Here is a 22,137-nt window from a genome sequence, read left to right on the forward strand (position 1 = left end):
TCCAGTAGATGCCTTCTAGCTAGTTGCCCCTCAGCACTTTGCTCCTATCCCTGAGGCAAAGCAGATGGCAATAGAAATGCACAGGACCTTTATACGTTAGAAATGTTTTTCTTAAATATTCCCATATTTATGCCATTAGTGAAGGAGGCTCAGATAAACAGATCATTCAATAGAGATGTTTTTGCCTGTGTGAATAAAAGTAAGACCAAGTTAACATGACCTTTAACCTCTCAGCACAGTCCATAAGGGAAAGTCTTGCACATGTACAACAACATATCAAATGAACTTGCCTTCAGGATGTAAACAGGGGGCACTCTTATCTCAACTGAATACTTTGGAGGAGTTACTTTCATTAGCAGTCTCATTGGACATTAACCACTGTTATTTAACCAGTAAGCTTTAATTCAATACAGTCCCAAGACCTTCCCAAAGTGAGCTGTTATTATTATTATTTCACTTATAGATAATTGGGGAACAAAAGCCGTTTGATTTATACACCATTCTAATTCCTACTGATTTTAGGAGAAAAAATGAAACCAAGTAATTCAGATGTGACCCAAAAAGGATTTAAAATGCTGAACTATTGGTGGGCACGACCCCCCTGCCCCAAAATGCAGTAAGCAAACCTCACCATTGACTATTCCATGACCAAAAATTATCCTTAATCCTGGAGCGCTTCTGCCAATTTCCAAGCTCTTCACTGACATGAAGGAGGGAAAAAAATACAGACATTCATCAGGTTCCACTGTTTGAGGTGGAAGCTTATCATTACTACTGACCTGCTGGAAAGCAGCCCTGCAGAGAAAGACCTGGGGGTCCTGGTGGGCAACAAGCCATGAGCCAGCAGTGCCCTCCCTTGTGGCCAAGAAGGCCAATGGTGTCCTGTGCTCTAGTTCTTGGTTCCTCAGTACAAGAGAGATGTGGAGCTCCTGGAGCAACCAGTGGAGTGCAATAAGGATGAATGGTCAGCTGGAGGATGGGCTGAGGGACTGGGCCTGTTTGGCCTTGAGAACAGATGATTGAGTGTGGACTTCTTCAATGTCTATCAGTATCTGAAGGAAGGTGTCAGAGCATGGAGCCAGGCTCTCTCATCAGTGGTGCTAAGCAACAGGACAAGAGGCAATGGGCAGAAATAGATGCACAGAAGTTCCACCTGAACATGAGGAAAAACTCTATTGTGTGGGTGACCATGCACTGGATCAGGTGCCCAGAGAGGTTGTGGAGCCTCCCTCACAGGAGATACTCAAGAATCATCTGGATGGGATCCTGTGCCAAGTGCTGCTTGAGCAGGGAGCTTGGACCAGTTGACCCATTGCAGTCCCTTCCAACCTCCCCCGTTCTGTGATTCTGCGATTTGCAAAACAAAGCAAGACGGCAGGACCGGGAGCCACTATCAACTTGGGAAAGAAAGAAAGAACAACGCAATTACTTTAGCCGGCCGCTCTCTCGCTGCGCACAAGAGCTTCCCACACGCCTGCGCGCGGGGTTCGGGGGCGGCTGCCGGGCGTGTGAGGGGCGGGCGGCGGCGGGCGGGGCCGGGCCGGGCCGGGCCGGGCTGGGCTGGGCTGGGCGGAGGCGGCGGGCGGGGCCGCGGCAGTCGGTGCGCGCTCGCCTTCCGCCTCAGTGCAGGGGGCGGCCGCGGTCGGGCCTGTGCCGGGGCGGCTGTGGCACCGCTGTCGCCGCTCTTCGGCTGCGTAACTCTTCCCCCGGCCCCTCCCTTCCCTTCCCCTCGGGCCCAGCGGCGGCGATGGGGTCCCGGGCGTCCACTCTGCTGCGGGACGAGGAGATCGAGGAGATCAAGAAGGAGACGGGCTGTGAGTGCGGGGGCCTGAGTGCGGCGGGGCGGGGCGGGGCGGGCAGTACGCGGGCTCGGCGGCCGGAGCGGGGCCGCTCGCAGTCCCTGGGGCCGGACAGGCCCTGCCCGGCGCGGCCGCGGCGTTCGCGTCGGGGCAGTGCCCGGTCCCAGCCAGCGCAGCCCCCGGGGCCGGGCATGTGTGGCAGGCCCGCGGAAACCTGGGAAGCGCCTCTCGGTTCCCCCCCACCGCTGCCGGTGGCAGCAGCGAGATCCCAGCGGGATAGAAGGGAAGCAGTGCTCTTGGTGTGTGCAGTATTGTATTCGGTCAGAGATAACTCCTTGGGTTTTGAAGAGTTGTCTGTATCGATGCCTGATGCTGGAGTGTCTCTCAGTTTTTAACCCAAAGAAGCTGTCGTTGGATAGTAATTTTTTCCCCCAAGTGTTATTTGTTTTATCGGTTAATGCTAAAATTGCCGTAAGGGTATTCAGAATGAATGCTGAGTGGTATTTAAACCCTAAAGGAAGTAATGTAACTCACGAGACATAAGTGTTATTAACTAAAAAGAAGTGAAATTCCTGTACTAGTCAGCAACTGGGTGAGCATTATTTAAGCTGGACTCTAATATTTAGATACTTTACCCTACAGTATTTGATCGAGTTATACTGCACAAACATAAAGTACCTTAGAGAAGGTGAAACTCCAGTGTTGTTAATTTGCCTGATAGAATGACTGCCTGAGAGTTCCAGCAAATGATAAGAAATGATTTAGTTCGACTAAATGATAATAAATGCAGGATGCCTTCCTAACTATCTGGGGAGCAGAGGTCATAACATCATAGGTATCACTTTGCTGTTTGTTTCTCCAGGAATGTTCTCAGGTTAACATGCTGTGCCCAGCTTTTCCAATTTTTCTTCTGAATATACATTCTGATCTGTTCTTGCTACTTGAAAATGCTTTCTTTGGTTTTCTTTCCAATATAAATGAGACCATATATTCTTCTTAAGTGTTAGTTTATTTGTGTCAGGAAAATGCTTGTCTACAGGAAAGGAGTAGAAGATTAAGAGAGCACTGGAGCTAGTGTAGTGGCAGGCTGAGTGAGTTAACATAGTTTCCATGATCCTTTTTCCATCTGTCATGAAAACCTTCTAGAGGAAAGCTGTGATAAACAAGTAGAAATGTCAAAGTCTGTTTATCCAGCAATAACTTTATATGGCTTTTTTCTTTTTAATCACAAAGATCATGGAGTAAAGGAAGCCTCCTGTCATTTATAAAGATGCTTCAAAATCCAAACCCCAAATCTGGAATATTTTTCCAGAAGGTTTTACATTTTTCCTCATGCTGCTACTTGATTTATTGTCTGTGGTGTTTTATTCCTTAAAGTTTACTTACATGATAGTTAAATAAATACCATTTAGATGGCTATATAGGCATTGTAAGCAATAAATCCACTTGACTCTAGTTAGCCTCTAAATGCTCTTCTTGTATCATCAGAGGGTGATCAAAGTTATGACTGGTGGGTTTCAGCTTTGTGACCTGATGTCCATTCATTTCCCCATGTTTTTATCTAGTAAATTTTATAATTAGTACCACTTTGTTAACCAACCATTGCTAATCTCTGACTCATGCTTGCTTGTAAGTCATCACAGTGTGTCTCATTGACGTTATCAATCATTTTCTTCTTCTCCCCAGTCTGTAACTGCAGTTTAGGAATGTGATTTTTCTCTGCTTTTTATATTTCTCTAGGTAGATGGAAAATTCCACCAAGATGTTAGCACTGTTATACACTTCATACAGGTGAAAATATTTATACAAGGTGGGGAAAAAACCCAAACAAACACTACTTAACTGGATCGAAGTTCACAGGCAGAATGCTAAGGTAGTGTTACTGAATAGACTGCTGTGGTCTGTTGGAAACTTAATGCTGATGGTACTTTAGCTACTGAAGAGTTTGAGAAAGGGACTTTGTAGACATGAAAAAATCTGGCAGCATTACAAGTCCATCTTGAACTGGTGGTCTGATAAGTGCTCCCAAAGATTCCTTTTTGGCCTCTTTACTGTGAAATGTGTTTTCTACAGTTCGTTTGGGGTAGGTGTGTAGTACTGAGTAGAACCAACTTAACCAATTTGATTGAGTTCAACTGTGGAATTATATAACTTCTGCTCAATTTCATGTAGCACAAAACTGAATAGCTAATGATACTGACATGAGTGAGAAACTGTAAATGTTCTTCAGCAGAACAGATAAAGAACATGTCTTTTAGGACACTAGAGGCATAGTCTTTCAAAAGCTAAGCAATGACACAATCTCTTGAATGAAATTTGCTTGAATTAAAATTCTTCTCTATTTTGTGGTAGTGAAAAGCACTTTGTAGGGTAAGTTCAGAGACATGTGCAAAGGTAATGCATGAGGTTCTCAGCAGCAGGTGCGAAGCCTGAAGTTGACAGTCCTAAATCTCACATGGTGTTGTCTAGAAAGTGTTTGCTTTGCATTTAAACATTTTGAGATTTGAGCAGGAAAACACCTTGAAGTCATCCTAATTGCTTTGATATTTCATTAACAACTATACAAAAAAACAAAACAAAAAAACAGATGAGAGACCCAAGATGTTGCTTGTCTGCATTCTGTTGCAAGCTTTTGGAAAGCTGTTGGAATGTAACAGTATTCAAACTATTTGGTTCACACCCTTTGTTTCCATGCTTTGAAGCACTCTGCCTAAGGATTAATAATAAATTAATGCTCATACCTTAATTTGGGAGGAAAAAATGTTTGCATGGTAGCAGATAATAGATTTTTCTGATGGATATTTATATATTTTTCCAAGTATATATATATTTTTATATGAGTTTATGCTACTGTTGTAGACAAGAATATGTAATTGCTAAAAGCTTTACAGTGATTTAACATAAGTAAAATAGAGAGAGCAACTCCTAATTTAGAGGTCTTGACCCAAAATTTTTAGGAGGATCTTAGTGGAGTAGCAGTATAAAATGGTGTTTCAGCTAATTTTAAGCCTTAACCGTAGCTTTTGAGTCATAACTTTAGAAGCAGTCATAAATTGCAGATCTTAACTCTCCTGGGTATTCAGGAGAATCTTTACTTTGCTTACAAATGCAGTGACACAGCTTTTGTGAGGGATGAGAGCCAAAAGGAAATTACGACAGAAGACAGTGGTGAACCTGAATCATCCTCCTTTTGCACAGAGCTGTGATATGCTTTTTGTCTAGAGTGACGTTAATGAAAATATCACTTCTCCTGTCAACAGCTATGGACTATTTCTCACATACTAGCTGGTACAGCGATGTTCCAAAAATGGAGATGCTGACATCAGTTTGGGAATGGTAGCTGAGTAGAATTCTCATCACCTTCTTTGTTTTCAGGGAGGAGTGGGAGTATGGGACTTCTAATAGATCTAACTCTAGCCTTCTTTTTTTCACCATCAGTTGTTGTTATGGTATCTAAAACATTAAATCAGAAATGCAGAAGGTTGAAGTCTTTAGAGTACTGGTACTTATTTTCTCTGTGTGTGTTGCTTAACTTGGAAGTGAGCAAGCTGCCCAGTCTTATCGTAGAGAAGTTGCCTGAGGTGAAACTGAGCAAATTGCCCAATCCTATGCAAAGAATGCAAGTTGCTGAGGAGACAAAAAGGCGGGGGGGTGTGTTTGAAAACCCAGTTGCTGGCAGGTCGTGCTAAAGGAGAAAACTGTTGAACCTAAACAAATAAATAGCCTCGAGAAAGAAAAAACAAACCTGAAAAGAAACCTGCCTCACTTGTTACAGATCAAACAGCTAGTGTGCAACTTCTTCCCAAATAAGTTTGAGCAAGTAAGAGAAGTATTGTGCATGTCCTGGTGAAAGCTTTTTAAACTATTTAATCTGAGAATTACAGTAAGTCCTAGTTTAACATTGTAGACAATCACATCTTTACTGAATACACATTAACAGTCAATCAATCTTATTTCATGTATTTATTAAATTTATCAGAAGAGACTGAAAAGCCAAGATCTACTGTAGGGCCTTGTGGTTTAACCTCAGCTGACAAGTAAGTACCACACAGATGCTTCCTTAGTCCCTGTCAGGGTCAGGGTAGAAGCTCGGGGAGAGGGGAGGTAAAACCCATGGGTTGAGATAAAAAGTTTAATAATTGAAATAAAGTAAAATATAATAATAAATTTTAAAATGTCAATAATAACAATGCTAATACTAATTGTAATGAATGAGAAATAACACCCAAGAAAGACAAATGAAGCACAGTACAAGTACTGTACATAGTACAGTACTGCTCACCTCCTGTCGACCAATGCCCAGCCTGTCCCCAGACTGCAATTGGCCCCTCCTGGCCAATTCCCTCCAGAATTGTATTCACCGGACATGATGTTCTGTGAAGATCAGAAGATCCCTTTGGCCAGTTCAGATCAGCTGTTCTGGCTGTGCTCCCTCTCAGCTTTTTGTGCACCTCCTCACTGGCAGAGCCTGGGAAGCTGAGAAGCCCTTGGCTTAGGGTAAACTCTACCTAGCAACAGCCAAAACAACAGTGTGTTGTCATCGTTACTCTCCTATGAAATCCAGAAACCACAGCACTGTACCAGTTACTAAGAAGAGAATGAACTTTGTCCCAGCTGAAACCAGGACAAGTGTTCTTTCAGTGTTAAAGGAATTGCTATTCTATAGAGGTTCATCCCACTCACATCACAGACTAAAGATCTAGTTGTCTAATACCTTAGGTTGTCTAGTATCTTGGTAATGTTGACACAGTTATGCTGAACTTAATATTGCCTTTGTAATTTATGTTTCAAAGTGCAGTTTTAAAGTCTGCAATAACTTTCTGCTTGCTTTGTAGCTCAACTCCTTCTCAAATTTCTTTAGAAATAGGCTTTTTATTTTTAATTCCATGTCCTAGAACCTGGAAATTAATTTTCTGAGCAATTGGCTCCCACGTTGGGTGTAAAGGGTTTCAGTGAATGGGGTAACATCAGGCTGGTGACCAGTCACTAGTAGGGTTCTGCAGGGCTCCATTTCAGGGCCAGCTGTTCTCCTCAACATCTTTGATGTTAAGGAGATGTTCTCCTTAATGTCTTTGTGAACAACTTGGATGCAGGACTGGAAGGCATACTAAGTTTGCCAGTGTCACTAAATTGGGAGGAGCTGTTGACTCCCTCGAAGGCAGAGAGATCTTAACAGAGGGCTGGGCACCAAAGTATTGCTGGTTGAATGCATGATCTAAAAAATACTATTAAAAATATAATAGTAAATAAAAACAAGAAATCTATCTTTGGCTCCAAGTTCTGGAACAAAACGTTCCTCATCTCTGCTCTCTGGTGAACAGTCATAGGACCAGAAGGAAAAGCATGAAGCTGTGACAGGGAAAGTTTAGGCTGGATATTAGGACAAAGTTCTTCACCCAGAGAGTGAATGGGTACTGGAACAGGCTTCCCAGGGAGGGGGTCACAGCACCAGCCTGACAGAGTTCCTTAAATGTTTGGACAGTGTTCTCAGGCACATGAGGATGGTGCTGTGCAGGGTCAGGAGCTGGACTCCAGTGATCCTTCTGGGTCTCTTCCAAGTCAGGTTATTCTCTTATTCTGTGAACCCCAAAATGTTCAGATTTCAGCAGTCCTGTAAAGGAAGAAAAGTAAAGTAAAAATTAAAGCCTTTCTGACCACTTGCCAGATGCAGAGAAACTGAGCTCACTTTCTGTCTTTAGGTGGAAAACAGACAATGGGAGTAGAGATAAGCAAAAGTTAAGGAAAGATTCTATAGCAGGGGTCTTTAGTGTCATGAGTGATATAGAGGTTATCAGTGTAGGCTGTGTTCAGATTAATTCTAGCTGTAAAGGAATTAAAGGAAATAAAGTGGAACTGTGAATCAAGTTTGTTTTTTTTTAATTGACGTTTACTGAGTCAGATAACCAAAAATTGTTAAAGATAAAAAATAGAAATGGGTAGAAGACGGAGTTAGACAGATTTTTGAAGAATGAGCTAATTTGTGGATTCTTGAATATTAAGCTGTGATTTATAGCTCATAAAGTCCCTAAATGCTCCTTGTCATGTGCTTTCAATGTAACTGGTTCTACGTGAACTCTTTTTTGAATACAGCTTCTGGCAACAGCAAAGTTCAGAGGTCTTCTCCTATGAGGAATCATTGACATGCTAATTTGTCATCTTCTTTCTTTTTTTCTTCAGTCTCCCACAGTCAAATCACCCGCCTCTACAGTCGCTTCACCAGCCTGGACAAAGGAGAAAATGGCACTCTTAGGTGGGTAATTCCGCTGTACTTGCATTGGCACATCTGTATTGGTGGCTTGCTGTTGCAGGATGTCTGCCTGTTTTTCTCATTAGTAAATCACTGAGGCTATTGTAACAAGTTTTTTCATAGCTACTGTCTACATGAAAGGTTTAATTGTTGAACTGAGGTGCTCTAAGTACCAACTGTCTTTACTGTTGTGTTGAAGGTTTGTAGTAGTTAATAGGAGAAAGTTCAGATTTGGTATTCAGAGTCTTATAAAAATGTTCAGAATTGTGAAACAACACTTTTAGATTGATGTTTCTTACCTTTCTTTATATGTTGCTTCTACTATTTAATACAAGAATGGTTCTGCTGTGTCATCTTTATCCTGGCTTTCATAAGAAAAAAGATCTATACTTACTTGTCTCTGATATCCAGTGTCTTAAAACACCACTTGGATCTGCAATCCATTTACTATATTTAATTTTGCACCTCTTGTTGAACACCCATATCTATTAGTATGCTTAAAAATAAAAAAAGAGCTGGAACCAAGTCATTGTGACTAAACATTCTGTTATTTAAAGTGGTAGTGCAGAACATTCTAAGATCTTTAGTGTTTGTTTCCTATCTACAATTCGAAAGCTACAGAAGTAAACTGGTTTCTAACAGCTTAGTCAATTAAATAAAGATGACTCTTTAACTTTATCTGCAAAATATTTTTCATTTTGATGGACCAAGTCTGCTAGAAAATACTATTCCCAACTAAAAGGTAAACTCTGGTGAGATGATGGCCTGTTAAAATATATCCCTGCCTGCTGTCATTCCCTGCCTTTCCTGCTCTCATGGATTTTGTTTCCCATTCACCCTATAGCCACAGTGGCACAGGAAAGCTGGAGAAGAATGCAGGAGAGAGTAGGAAGGAGAAAGGGACATCGTTGTAGCATAACATGAGATCTGGCTCCTACAGAGTTAATTTCTTTTATAGCAGCTCTCTCCCAGTCAAATTCAGTGATTCAGGCATCACCTGAGGTTTTGTATGTGAGCTTGTAAAATATGACTGCAGGATGCACTATAAACCCAGAAAAGCTATAGGCCTACCTTTAAACCAACCTAACTGTAATGCTGCAATCACCTCTTAAAAGATCAAAGTGGCAAGTTGTAAGACACATGGTCTTTGGCAGTACTTTGGGCTTACTGCAGTTTCCTTTCCTGAAGGAAATGCGCAGTTCCGTCTGGTGCCACGAATTGCTGACTTCTCAGCATTTAAGTAATTGGATGTGGAATTGTATGGTAAACAGGACTACAGAGTGATTATTTTGGGTTAAAAATACTCTCCTTCCCTTTTTGCCTTTTGTGTAGGTTTTGAGGCTGATTGACTCCGGTGATTTGGACTGTGGCTGTACTGTAAATATCTAGACTTGCATAGCTGAAGGGATGACTAAATGGATTGTGCACGTAAAAAATTGGCTTGGGATGCGATATGCAGGAACTTCCAAAAGCCCGCTCTGACACTTCAACCAATGCATTTAAATTGTAGCATTGGCAATTCTGATGTAGAGATCAACTGATGAGATTGTGGATAAGGTTAATACTCCTTATGTTTAAAATTATTTTGAAAAGAACATTAACAGCCTTTTCAAACTTTATATGTGAATTTAATATTCATTGATGAATAAAGGTGATGGCTACTGAATTAGTCTAGCACAATTTGAACCTAGGATGTGCTCTTCCTCATCTCTTGCATGTTCTCCAACACTAAATTCACTTACTGAATCCATAAGGTTTGTATAAATGTCAAAGTGATTGTACTCAGTTTATGTAAGAGGAGTAATTGATTAAATATGCTATGAATGTCTGTTGCACAATGCTTAGTTTCATGGTATTATGCATCAGGAGGAGGCAGACTTCTATTGTTGATAATCATGTAGTACTTAGGAAAGGAAGTGGAGGTTGTTTGGGAAATCCTAGCAACCGTGCGTATTATGATCTCTTGACTTGCAGTCTTGCCCCCTAAGCACAGCCCACTCTCAAACATGTCTGACTTAAGAGTGGCATTCAATTTTTTAAACTTGTTCTGGTACTCTCAAAATGCAGTTTTGTAAGTTTAAGTAATGGATAACTACTTCCTGAAAAATAGATTGAGGAGAGAGCAAGAACTACAGCTTGGAAGGTCATAGATGTTGGTTTCTGAGATACGGATCAAAGAGAACTTGATGCTCTAAGACAAGTAAGAAGAAGTTATCACTTGCTTACTACCACCAAACAGTTTAGAGGGTATGTCTTCCGTTTGTTTCCTGTGAGCAAGATTTATTGTTTCCGTAAGGATGACTTGCACCTTTGATTTACAAATCAAACATGACAAAATCACTCATGTGACCATGATTAGGAAAAGAAATGTCAGTCAGTTCTTTATGGCATGAAATAAATCTTTAAATGTGTACCACACTTCTGAAGAAGGGCAAAGTAAAGAGCACTTTGTACAGAAAATCTGATAGATGATGATTAATCCTGGTAGTTCTGGAACTATAATCAAAAGCAGAAATCTTTCATAGCCAGATATGTGTACTTATGTGCAATTTCAAGGTACTTTGTTTTTAAAGAGTTACAGAAATGAAATATTAGAGATGGTTATTGATAAAGACAAAGCTTGGTCTTCAAAAAGTTTTTGGTTTTTGCTTCCTTTTTTCCCCTCTCACATATTTATTCTCTAAGTGACTACAGCCATTTTTACCTGTAAAGATAAAAATATCAGGTTTACCTTCACCTTTCTTTAAAAGTGTAGAAAAATTTTGTAATTTTCCTTAGCTTCACTTTTTCTAAACAAAATGAGTTTTTCTAAACAAAACCATGTTGGAAAAGACAAGACAAAACTGTTCTTGAAATTCTTGAAAATTCTTTTGTCACCTTTGATTTAAATATTGTGACATGCAGAGTTGTCAAAACAAAAGATTGATACCCTTGGTTGTCCGTAGCTACATCTAAATTGTGAAATCTGGAATATACTTGTTCAGTTTACATCCTAACTATAGCTCAGGAGGAAAAGAGTGCATGTTTCCTTACTTACATGCTGATTTCCAATATGGGGAAATAGTATAGCATGAACAGAGCAAGTATGTGATTGCTTAGTGAGTCTTCCTGTTGGGCTGGTACTGCAGCGTACACCACACAAGAATACCTTTGTTCCAAAGCTTATCAACTAGTAAGTAGCTCTAGACAGACATATAGAAAGCTGTAAAAGGAGGTACTTATATACACTGCAATCTTTGCCTGTAACTTTTGTATGGAACCTCCCACTTAACAGTAGTTTCTGGGGCACTGGGGAAAAGACAGGTTAAGCACTTGAGAAGTGGTTTTTACTGTACAGTAATTGATATAGCCTGGTAAGCATAGAAGAAGGAAGGATCTGAAAGCTGGTAGCTACAGAGAATAGACACACTGAGCTGTTTATACATGTCTTGTGTTTATGAAAGCTGTTCACACATGTCTTCTGGAGAACTTCAGAAAGCCTCTGATCCTGAGAGAAGGGTAACATGAGCCAGCCAGGCCATCTGTCAGTCTTTGTCAGCTGACTGAACCATCTGGGTCTGGAAAGATGTCAGGCTTGGTCTTATTAGTTAAAACAGATACTTCAAGATTGCAAAACGTAAAAGCTAGCTCTGTGAATGTGGAATTCTTTACTTTTGCTCAAGCAAATGCAAAGCATTTTTAGCTTTATCTAAAATAGAAAAGACAGGAAGGATATGGGTTTGGATTGGAAAAGACAGGGTACAAGAATAGACTATACTTGCATCTTCAACCACACTTTATGCATGCTGCCTTTTTTCTTCCCTTCCTTATTGCTCATCTAATTATCACCTTTTTACATACTCCTTGGCCTTACATTTATGAACCAATTAGTGCTGTGATAGTTAAGCAACTTTTAACATTTGCATAGAGCATGCGTAAGGATGGAGTTAGATGAGATGGATGACACAATCGTGAAGGGCGGGGATATTCTTATTCTTTCCCCGTAACTTCTCCAGGCTGCCAGCACCTCATTGTCAGCTGTGGTGCTCTTAGACTTTTTTGAAGTTTTTGAACTGCCTCAAGTTGTGAATTCCACAGAAAGCTAATTGGAGAGGGGGAAGGTAGGGAGTTTTTTATAGGGGATACATTAGACCATCAAAAGGTTAGATGAATGCAAAGCTGATGCTAGCAAAGGGAATGGAGCAATGGAACCTCTTCAGCAGTAAGCTCTTAAATATTTTTGACTAATTTGCATAATACGCCTTACTGCTTTTAGTTATTTCCCTTCTTCAAGTCATTTCTTGTTACCTGTATAGTCTGGGCATCTTTTCTTTTTTCTACCACTTCTGATGCTCATATATATGGGAGTTTTTTCCTTTCCATTATTTTACTTTCCCTCAGCTCTAGATACCCCTCCTCATCCCTGTCACCCTGAACAAATAGAACAGCGTTTTGCTAACATCTAGAAGTAACAGGAGAATGAACAACCAGAAACAGAAGGAAAAAAAGGGTCTTGTAGGCTTTTTGCAGTCTTTAGAATCAGGCACAACTACCTTTACAGCAGGGATCTGCTCTGTGTCTTGGAGGGAATACTCATGCTTAGGAACACTTGTCTTGCTTAGACTCTAGAAATTCTTAGCTGCAAATGACATCTAATTGTGAATACACTGGCGTATGTATTAAATGGTTGGCCTACATAATGTCCACATGCAATTAAAGGTGGCTTTGCCTGTTGCATTTAAGCAAAGATTTCATAAGAGCCAGGTTCATGTAAGGATACCTTAAGAGGAGCCTTGTTGCCCATGAACACAGAAGAAGTAGAGGGTATTAAATTTCATGTAAGTGCCAGCTTCAGCCAGGTGAAGTTGGTCCCTAATGACTGCAGGAAAGCTTAGCTTTATAAAGTGAGAATAACTTGCCTCACATTCATTTGCTTTTATGGCTGTTGCAGCTATTTCAGTTATAACACTCACTCAGTAATGTGCTCTTAATAAGCAAAAGTGCTCTACTGCAATCCTGATAATGACAGGACAAATAGATTTGAAACCAGGGAATTATTTGTGGTTAATTGTTAATCTCCTGTTAGAAAACAGAATCACTGGAGGCTGAATACTAAAAAGTCATTATATGCAAGTAAAAGTTTCTGAAGGATTAGGATTTTGGTCTACATGGAAGAGAGAGCAGCTGCTGCTTTTAGGTTATAAAGTTAGCATTGACATTGAAGTTCTGCTGTTAAAATACTGTTATTAGGACATAGGCTTTCCACAACACTGCATCTCTTGCTTAAATCATTAATGCATACTTTGCCCTTCGGCAATAGCTTAAAATGCTGCAGTCCTGAAGGGCCTGGTAACAAGTTGATCATGCTAAACAGATGTTAACTTTGCCTATTAAAAATAACACGGGACCTGGTCAGAGAAGTTTGCTGGGATAACTTAAAAATATGGTCAGGTCACTCTGTTAGAAGTTCAGACAGTTTAACAAGATTGCACTGTAATAAGGATTCTTAACAGTGCTGTGGTGGTGACTGGGTGCAAAAAGTGCTTTAGAATACATTTAAAACTAGAACATTTTGCTTCTCTGCCTTTCCCAAGCCAGACTGGTGGTAAAGTCAGCCAATTTCTTTTTTACCCTTTAATATCACAGCAATATAAAAGGCTTTTATATTTAAATTATCTCAAAATTTCGTTGTGTTTACTTTACTAAGCCAAGTTTTTGGTGTAATGATGCCATGAGTCAGACCTTGTTGCCAGTTTAGTTAGTGAGCATAGTTTTGAAAATTCAGTAATCAAGTTTGAGACTTTGACCCCAATTTCAAAATCAGCAAGACTGCATTTGACTTGAAGGGAACTGCCAATATTTCTGGAGATTGGGCAGGAAACGTCAAGTTACACATCCAGACATAACAGGGTGGGACTTTCTTACAGCTTAACCCCCTTGCTGTTTGCAGTTTAAAATCTAGATGATTATGAAGTGCATCTTGAACTAACTGATAAGTTGCTGTTTTCTGTTGTAAGGAAAAACAAACCAAGCAAACCTGCTCACTAAGATACATTTGGTGTGTTTGCCTTGGTCACACCAAGATTACCCACTCTGCTGTCACTGACAGTCTGTCAGGTTGAAAGAAAAATCTTAGCGCAATTCTAATAGGAGAATGAAGCCTGTGTTCATGTCATACTGTTCTAAAATGTGTATGCAGTACAGCTCACGATGTCTTTCAGATCAGAAGAATAATAGTGTAACTTAGCTGTGTTTATATTGTGCTGTGTACAAATAATCATGACCAGAAAATAGAATGGCTGGCAAGAGCATTGAGTACTTGCCTCTACTGGTGAAATTATATCTGGTGTACAGGTACCTGTAAAAGTGTAACATTGCTAGTTTAAAAGAGGAATACTGCTTGGTTGAAGCGAAAATAATCTGAAATTTGGTATTTATAATAAGATAAAGATTTCTTGCATAAACAAACAAAAAAAAAATCTATCAAAACAGGCTAATGACCTACAGTATGCTTAAAGAAGTATGGTATTCTTCCAGAATCTGAAATAAGGCAGTCTAGAAAAGTCATGACAACTCATATGATTAAGTACCAAAATAAGTATTTAAAAACTCCAATGAATATTTTCATTGAGCCGGAATTTCTTTCAAAACAACTTCAGAAGCTTTCCTTTTCTTATATTGCAAACTAGTTGGCATCATTACAGTGAAGTCTCTAGCACAAATGATGTTAGTGTCTGAGAAATGTTGTTAACGTGATAAATGAGCACTGCTAGTTTGTAATGCAATACAGGTTTGGCATTGTCTTTTATTTTGCCATTAGTCATAAAGAAAACATGATTAAAAAAGTTGCATTTTCAAAATCACCAAATGTCTTGCTGCAGAAATAGGATTCCACTGATGTTTTACTGTAAATTCTTTTTAAGCAAATTCTCTGACTTCAACTTTATGCTGACTGGTGGTGTATTTGCTTTCCTTAGCCGTGAAGATTTCCAGCGGATTCCAGAGCTTGCCATCAATCCACTCGGAGACAGAATTATCAATGCCTTCTTTCCAGAAGGGTGAGTTTCAACAAACTGAATTTATGAGCAGACCCAAAATTTGTGGTTTGTCAGAAGTTTTCATAGAAGTGAAATGCTGATAGTTAAAGCACAGAATTTGGATTGACTAATACCTGAATACTTCAAACTTGCCATGAAGTGTATGTGGGTACATAATTTCCTCAGCATATTTTAATTCTCTTAATGAGAAATACTTTACAACTTTACAAGACTTTTTGGGGCTTTATTAATTGACAAACTCAGGCTCCTGTCACAGTTTTCCACTCTTCTTCTTAAACTACTGAACACTTATGAAGAAGTTCCTGGCCATGTATAGAATTTGGTTCTTAAAGCAAACTTGTATCGACACTATTCTGTGCAAAGCAGCATTACAATTAACTAATTTGGTCTTACTGTATCTGATATAGTAACTGTACCATTGTTATTACATTGTCTTTTGGTTGGTTGATTTTAGGTTTTTATTACATTTAGACATAGATTATGACATTTGTAACACAAATCCAAAGAGATGATCAAATTTTCAATATTGTCTCTCTTCATTATGCCTTTCTGGATTGTCCTATGGAATCTCTTGAACACAGTTGCTATTACTGATTGATGAAGGTTGGATTGTCTGATCAAGTCATAATAACAGCTAAAACGAGGCAGGGTTTACTGAACAGAAACAAGGCATCCTGGGAAGTACTTACATGGCTGGTCCCCAGAGAAACTAGAGAACTCTTTGTCAGAGAGCACTGAGCAATGACAGCCCCACAGGCAGGGGCCAAGAGTGACAGCAAAGTTGGAAGGGGTGCTGTACTTGCTGAAGAAGGGCACACGCCTGAACACAAAAGCAGAGCAGGCCTGGTGACTGCAGTCAGGTCGGCCAGTCTGACAGTGCTGAAACTGTATCAAGTCAATCCAGATCAGCAAGATAGCTCAGGTACTGTTAAGGGTGAGGGCTTCAGCTTAAATAGATTTTGCAGGTCAGGGAAGGAGAGCCCTCAGTAAGATTTCTCACAGCTTCTGGTTTTTTTACACTTCATACTTTGTAACAGCACAATCCCAGTGTGCAACAGCATAGGCAGCCAAACCCTGGGGAGGTGAGAATAAGAGTTCACATGGTCTTGGTGCTTTGGATATTAATAGTCTTCCTCACTGAAATGAAGAGCTTGTATAAGGTATGCCAAAAACTGACCTGCTGAATTCTTACACAGAGAGGACCAGGTGAATTTCCGTGGATTCATGAGGACACTAGCCCACTTCCGACCCATAGAAGATAATGAAAAGAGCAAAGACCAGAATGGACCAGAACCACTGAACAGCAGAAGTAACAAGCTCCACTGTAAGAAATATGAACCTTCCTATAGAATCAATTATTTTTCCATCTTCTTTTTGGTTGGGTTGGGGTTTTTTTCCCCCCTTAGGATTGGAGGGAAGTGGCTTGAGATTTCCCGCACAGTTATTTCCTGTGGAATGATCCCTTTTAATGCCTAATCTTTTGAAAAGCTTACTTGGAACCTTATCTGTTCAGAATGTCAACAATTGAGCCATTGTTTTATTAGAATTTGGTGGAATTAGTTGACTCTTGAGTAATATACATACTTTGCAAGATGTCTCATAACAGAAGTGTGTTTCAAAATGGTTTGTATCAAAATTATTTCAGATTTAGAAGCCATATCCCATACATGAATAAGTGTTTATGCTTATTTCTCCAGTACTTCCATATAATTCTGCTTTTTTTCCCCACCTTCAGCTGAGTACTTTCCCAAGTATTGGATATCTGCCTACAGTTCATGAGCAGAATGCTCTTTCTTGCTAATCAAAGTTGGCAACAGTCCTCACACTTAAAATTTGTCATATCTCATCCAGAATATAGTCAAAAAGAAGGAATGATCATGTAAAAACGGTTGGCTCTGAAATTAAAGGTCTGAATGTATCCTAGTGATAATTATTCTTCCATGACTTGAGGTTTTTAGGAAATATCCTGCAAGCAGAGTGCTTGTGAACAAAAAAAATTTCCATTATTGGCAGTAATGCTATTCCTCTGTGTGCTAACAATACTTTATGGAACTGAGGATGAGTTTTATGGTGAATTAAAATTCTAAGCTAATTCTCTTAAAATAATTTACAAGTACTTAGTTTTGTTGGTTTTCTTTCAGATACATCTATTATTATGAATATAAATAACATCACTTGAATTTAACTGTTCCTTCTCTTTCTTTCTTTCTTCTCTGTAGTTGCCTTTCGATTATATGATCTAGATAAAGATGACAAAATTTCCAGGGATGAGCTTCTCCAGGTAAATAGTACAGGGCTGCTTTGAATGACTTAATCATGATGATCTCTGTCACTTCATACCCACTTAGAAGAGGGGAGTTGCAACGGTTTTCTCAAAAGAGCTGCTGGAGTAATGTGGTGGCTTTGCTTACCTCTGCCTTAAAGCTTTAAATATAGTATGGGACTTTATTCTTCTTTGGTAGGCTAGGCAGATACTTTGCTAGTGGCACCTAAACACTCAACAAATAATACACTAAGCTCCTTAAAAACTACCTTCTGTCACTTTCAAAGGTGCTTCTAAAAGGATTTCAAAAGGACAGTCACTGAGGTGGATTAGGTTGTTTGCCTGATCCTCTGTGCATCCTCTGTACACAATAAAACTTCTTGAAATTGCAGCAAAGGTAATCAAAGTTCATCAGTTCTGCATATGTATGAAACTAGGCTTGTGCTAGGAGTAATTACACGCTACTAATCCTGGGAAGTACACATGGCAATTTGTGGTTCCTGATGTAAGAAAAGGATTGCTTTTGACTGGAACTGCCCTCTTCTATCTGCTCAGAAAATGCTTTACTGAACGTGGAGGGTAACGTTCAGGCACTGGACCATGTGCCTTCAAGATTCCTGTAGGCAAACATCTCAAACAGCAGATACTCAATCAAATGCTGGTATGTTTTCTGGGGGAAAAAGTAGAAGCATTGGACAAAATTACTCATTCCTAGTTTCAAAAATTTTCTCTTGCTTCTGCCTTTTCCTGCTGCCTAGTGAAAAAGCGGGATTCTTTGTCAGTGGTGGCTGCAAAAGATACCTGTATTTCCTGAAAGACTTAATGTACAAAGGACAACAGAAGTCTGGCTAGAAATTAATTCAGTGAAAAATCTTGTGTGGTGTTATTTTGACAGTACACATAAAAAGAAAACACTAAGAATGCTTCTGTTCCTATGTCAGTGATAGTTATTTTGTATGCTACAGGTATTACGGATGATGGTTGGTGTAAATATTTCTGATGAACAGCTGGGCAGCATTGCTGACAGGACAATCCAGGAAGCTGATCAAGATGGAGATAGTGCCATCTCCTTTGCAGAATTTGTAAAGGTTTGTAAACTATGTTTTTAATGACTAAGTGAAGCTGCTCAGTAATGAGCAAGTCGTTCAGACAAATGCAAATGGGAACAGAGAGGAAGTCATTGAAATAGTTGTGCCTGCATTTGGGCAAAGCCTTCTGCTAGCTTTTTATTAGACCTTTATTAGTCATGTTTTGGTTTTTTAATACTGTCAGGGTGCTAATAATTAGTCCACATATTTCTTTATACTCTTAAATAAAGCTACAGCCCTGAATATACTGAAGAACTTTCACTTTTTGTTTTGCAGCTTCTTTCTACGCAAGTAACCTGACTATCACAGTTAGAACAGGTTAATTCTTCTGCTGTAATAGCACTGATCAGCTTTCACGGGTAGATTTCATCTGCTAGCAACACAACTAATACTGGTATTCAAGGTCCTAGCTCTGGTACTTTGAATTACATGTTGTAATAGTCTGAAATAGGTAATAGTAGGGAGCCATTTTAGATAGTCAGTGGAGAAAGTTATCCTGTAGCAGAGCAATTTCAGCTATCTAAGGGGATACTCTTGACAAGAGGAACTAGGCTTGGAGATAACAAAAAGGCAACGGAAACAAGTTGCAACATGGGAAATTGTGGTTTGCTCTAAGGAAAACATTTTACAAGGAGGATGGTCATAGCTTCTGAAAGATGTAGAAATCTTTCTTCCTTGGAGATACTTAAAGCTTAACCAGGACAAAGCCCTGAGAAACTTGATTCAGTAGGCCCCGCTTTAAGTAGGAATTGAGGGATTGGACTGAAAGACTTCCAGAGGTCTCATCAAACATAAATTACTTTCATCTTGGAGCACTGAAGTCTGCTTCCTGAAATAGCCTGGAGCAGAGTAATGTCTTCATGCCTCAGTGTTAATAGCAATTTAGTGAATGAATTTGCCTCCCCAGTTTTACAATGATCTAAATTAGTGGTGCTCTGGTCTTGATTTTGCTCTTCAATGATTGCTCACATCCCTTTCTTTACTCCATTCTCCCTTGTGTTTCCTGGCTGGACATTATACCACACAGTCTAGTTTTGGAAATCCAGGCCTTTCTGTGCTGTTGGCAGACTGAAACCACATGAGTTACATTTTGATTGGCCTTCTTGCGGCTTTGATGGCTAAGTTCCTTCCCTTGGATGGACCTTAGCCCACAATGAGAAACAGCAGTCTCCATCTAGATGAAGGACTGGCATGCTGAATTGAAGACATCCCACGTTCCTGCCCATTCCCTCACTACTAGAATAAGAAACCTTGTAGGAGAGATGTACAGTAACTTAAGTAGCTGTTTCTCAATTTTATTGCAGGTTTTGGAGAAGGTGGATGTAGAGCAGAAAATGAGCATTCGATTCCTTCACTGATGGATGGAGAGCCTATTCCTTTCTACTCCAACTATGTAATGAATAGAACTTCATTTTCTCCTTAGCACCATACCCCAGAGCATTGCTACTGGTGCATATACAGTACATCTCCAACCCCTCCCTGATTTGTTCTACCAATGTGAACATTCCCTGTGCAACAGGAACGAAGGGAAATGGCTACCATGCAACTTGGAAAAGGAGCTTTTTTTAATGCTGTCCATCCTGGGTTTTTTGCCCTTTTTCTTGTCTCCTTCTGCACTACCGTTTTAGTAAAAATGTCTCTCCTTAAACACTACTGTTTAATCTACAAACTGATTCTTCTGAGCTCTGAATCTGAGAATAGAAAAACAGGAACGTGCCACAGAAGTGCCCTCTGAAACATTTCAGAGACAAGCATCTACTCAAATACTAGGTGCATTGATAATTCACTTTTGCCACATTACAGCTGCCTTTTTTTAAAAAGTATTTTTGCCCCTTTCCCATTTGGCTCTTTACATGCAGACTTGTTTCTTCAGTGCTTCTAAGTCTGCCTTTTACTTGAGAACTTCTCAATTTCTATGGCTTCATTGTACAACTAGCACAAATGCATGATGATAGCCAAGAGTACTTTAAAGTACTGTGAATAGATTTTGTTCTTTGTGGAATGAATTCTCGGGGACAATAGTAGAATCTATGGTGGTAGATTTTCTGGGACAGGTTGTGGTATTCTCAAAAGGAATAGGAAATCCGCACTATGTCACTTGAACTGTTCTAGCAGCAGAGGCAGAAACTTGTTTCTTTCCTTTGCATAGCTTGCAGGCTTGACAGCTGGTGGACCATGAAGTGTCCTCTCCAGATTGTTTTCGTCTAAGATCCCTCCCCTCATCAGGGTGGTTTTGCTTCTGAAAGTGTAAATTTGTTTACCAGTGTACAAAATGCAAGAAAACCAGTCGTGCTAAAATCTGGATTTGTAGTTCTGTAACTGCCCCTGGTAACAGTGTCGTGAAACACGAAATTGTGAAACTTGATTTTATAGGGTTTTTTCCCCCAATTATGGTGGCCTGCATAATGAGTAATTATTTATATTTTCCAGTATGAAAGTCCTAGTCTGTTATATTTGTGTTGAGGGTGGTAGCTGTATTTAAGAAAGCTCTGGTATAAGAATACAATTTGGGAAAGATCATATTATCCCAAATATTTCAGAATGTATTTCTATACAAATCTCTTTGCAAGTGTAAGATGATTAACACTATTAATGTAATGATGATAAATTAAAGAGATCGGAATCCTTGAAGGTTCAATAGTAACAATTTTCTGTGGCTAGATTGACAAATGATCTCGTGTAGTTCAGCTGGAGCATTCCACAATCTGGGAGATACTTCCAATAAAACCAAAAAATCCTGGGAGCTTGTTTGTTGAAGAATCGGTGTTATAACTGCTTCTCTGTCATGTGTTAATGTTTCTATAAATACTTACCGGTCTCAAAACTACTGTTAAATGTGCATTTCCTTTTTTCTCAGTTCCTTCAATCATCACTTTCATTGAAAAATAACATGCAAGTCTCTGAAGGATTTTTGATTTGTTATAAATAAAGAAATTCAAAAGTAAAATGTTGCACTTCATAGTTTTGCAGAGTGCAGCACAGTTCCAGAAAGAAATGTAAATTAAAAAGCTCTATTCTGTATGAGAAAGAAACATTATACTTTTATAACTGCCTCATGTAAAATAGGAATGTAACAGTACTAATGAAAAGTAAAAATTGCTTGTAGCTTTGTGATTTGCTTAGAAGTAGGTGTTGCTGTCTTCTGACACTATAGTTGTAACCTACAGTTGTGCCTTATTGTCCCAGTGAGACTGGATATTGTATTTATCAATCCATAAATAAACCTTCTACTGTATAAACAAAAATCAAAATCAAACCACCCCCCAGCTCTTCCTGTAGGGCAACTGTCCTTTAATTACTGGAAAAGCTAAATACCAGTAAGAATGGTGCTAGCAGGTCTTACAGATCAGTTTCTTGTAACTGAGCTTATTTTCAGAGTCTTGATAATCCTTTCTTCTGCTGGCAGAAACCAGTGAATGTCCTCTTCTGAGCTCCAGAAGAGGACACACAGACATTTCGTGACATTTGTTCCTACAAGCTCGCACCTCAGATGTCAGAGATTTTTGCTAATGTGCTTGAAGGTGAACACAAATAGTCTAACACATGTACCACAAAAAATCCCCATAACACAATTGATCAAAGAACAACCAACCTTCCTAGAATAAAAGAAAGATTCTCAACTACCAGAATCTAACTTCGCCATTAGCAGAATAAATCAGGTGTAAATAACTATCTTACTCAATATTCTGAAAACTATATATAT

The 22,137-nt window shown here is 39.5% G+C and overlaps 1 protein-coding gene across 1 annotated transcript; it reads left to right on the forward strand.

Moving 5' to 3' along the window:
• Window positions 1-1,595: 1,595 nt before the first annotated feature.
• On the forward strand, window positions 1,596-21,690 carry CHP1 (calcineurin like EF-hand protein 1). Its single transcript, XM_036384373.1, has 7 exons — window positions 1,596-1,814; window positions 7,977-8,049; window positions 15,003-15,083; window positions 16,280-16,407; window positions 17,303-17,364; window positions 18,312-18,434; window positions 19,739-21,690. Exons 1-7 carry the CDS (start codon window positions 1,748-1,750, stop codon window positions 19,790-19,792), a joined length of 588 nt encoding a protein of 195 aa, XP_036240266.1. The 5' UTR covers window positions 1,596-1,747; the 3' UTR covers window positions 19,793-21,690.
• Window positions 21,691-22,137: the final 447 nt, after the last annotated feature.

Source organism: Molothrus ater, chromosome 6, assembly GCF_012460135.2.
Source record: "Molothrus ater isolate BHLD 08-10-18 breed brown headed cowbird chromosome 6, BPBGC_Mater_1.1, whole genome shotgun sequence".
Lineage (NCBI taxonomy): Eukaryota > Metazoa > Chordata > Aves > Passeriformes > Icteridae > Molothrus > Molothrus ater.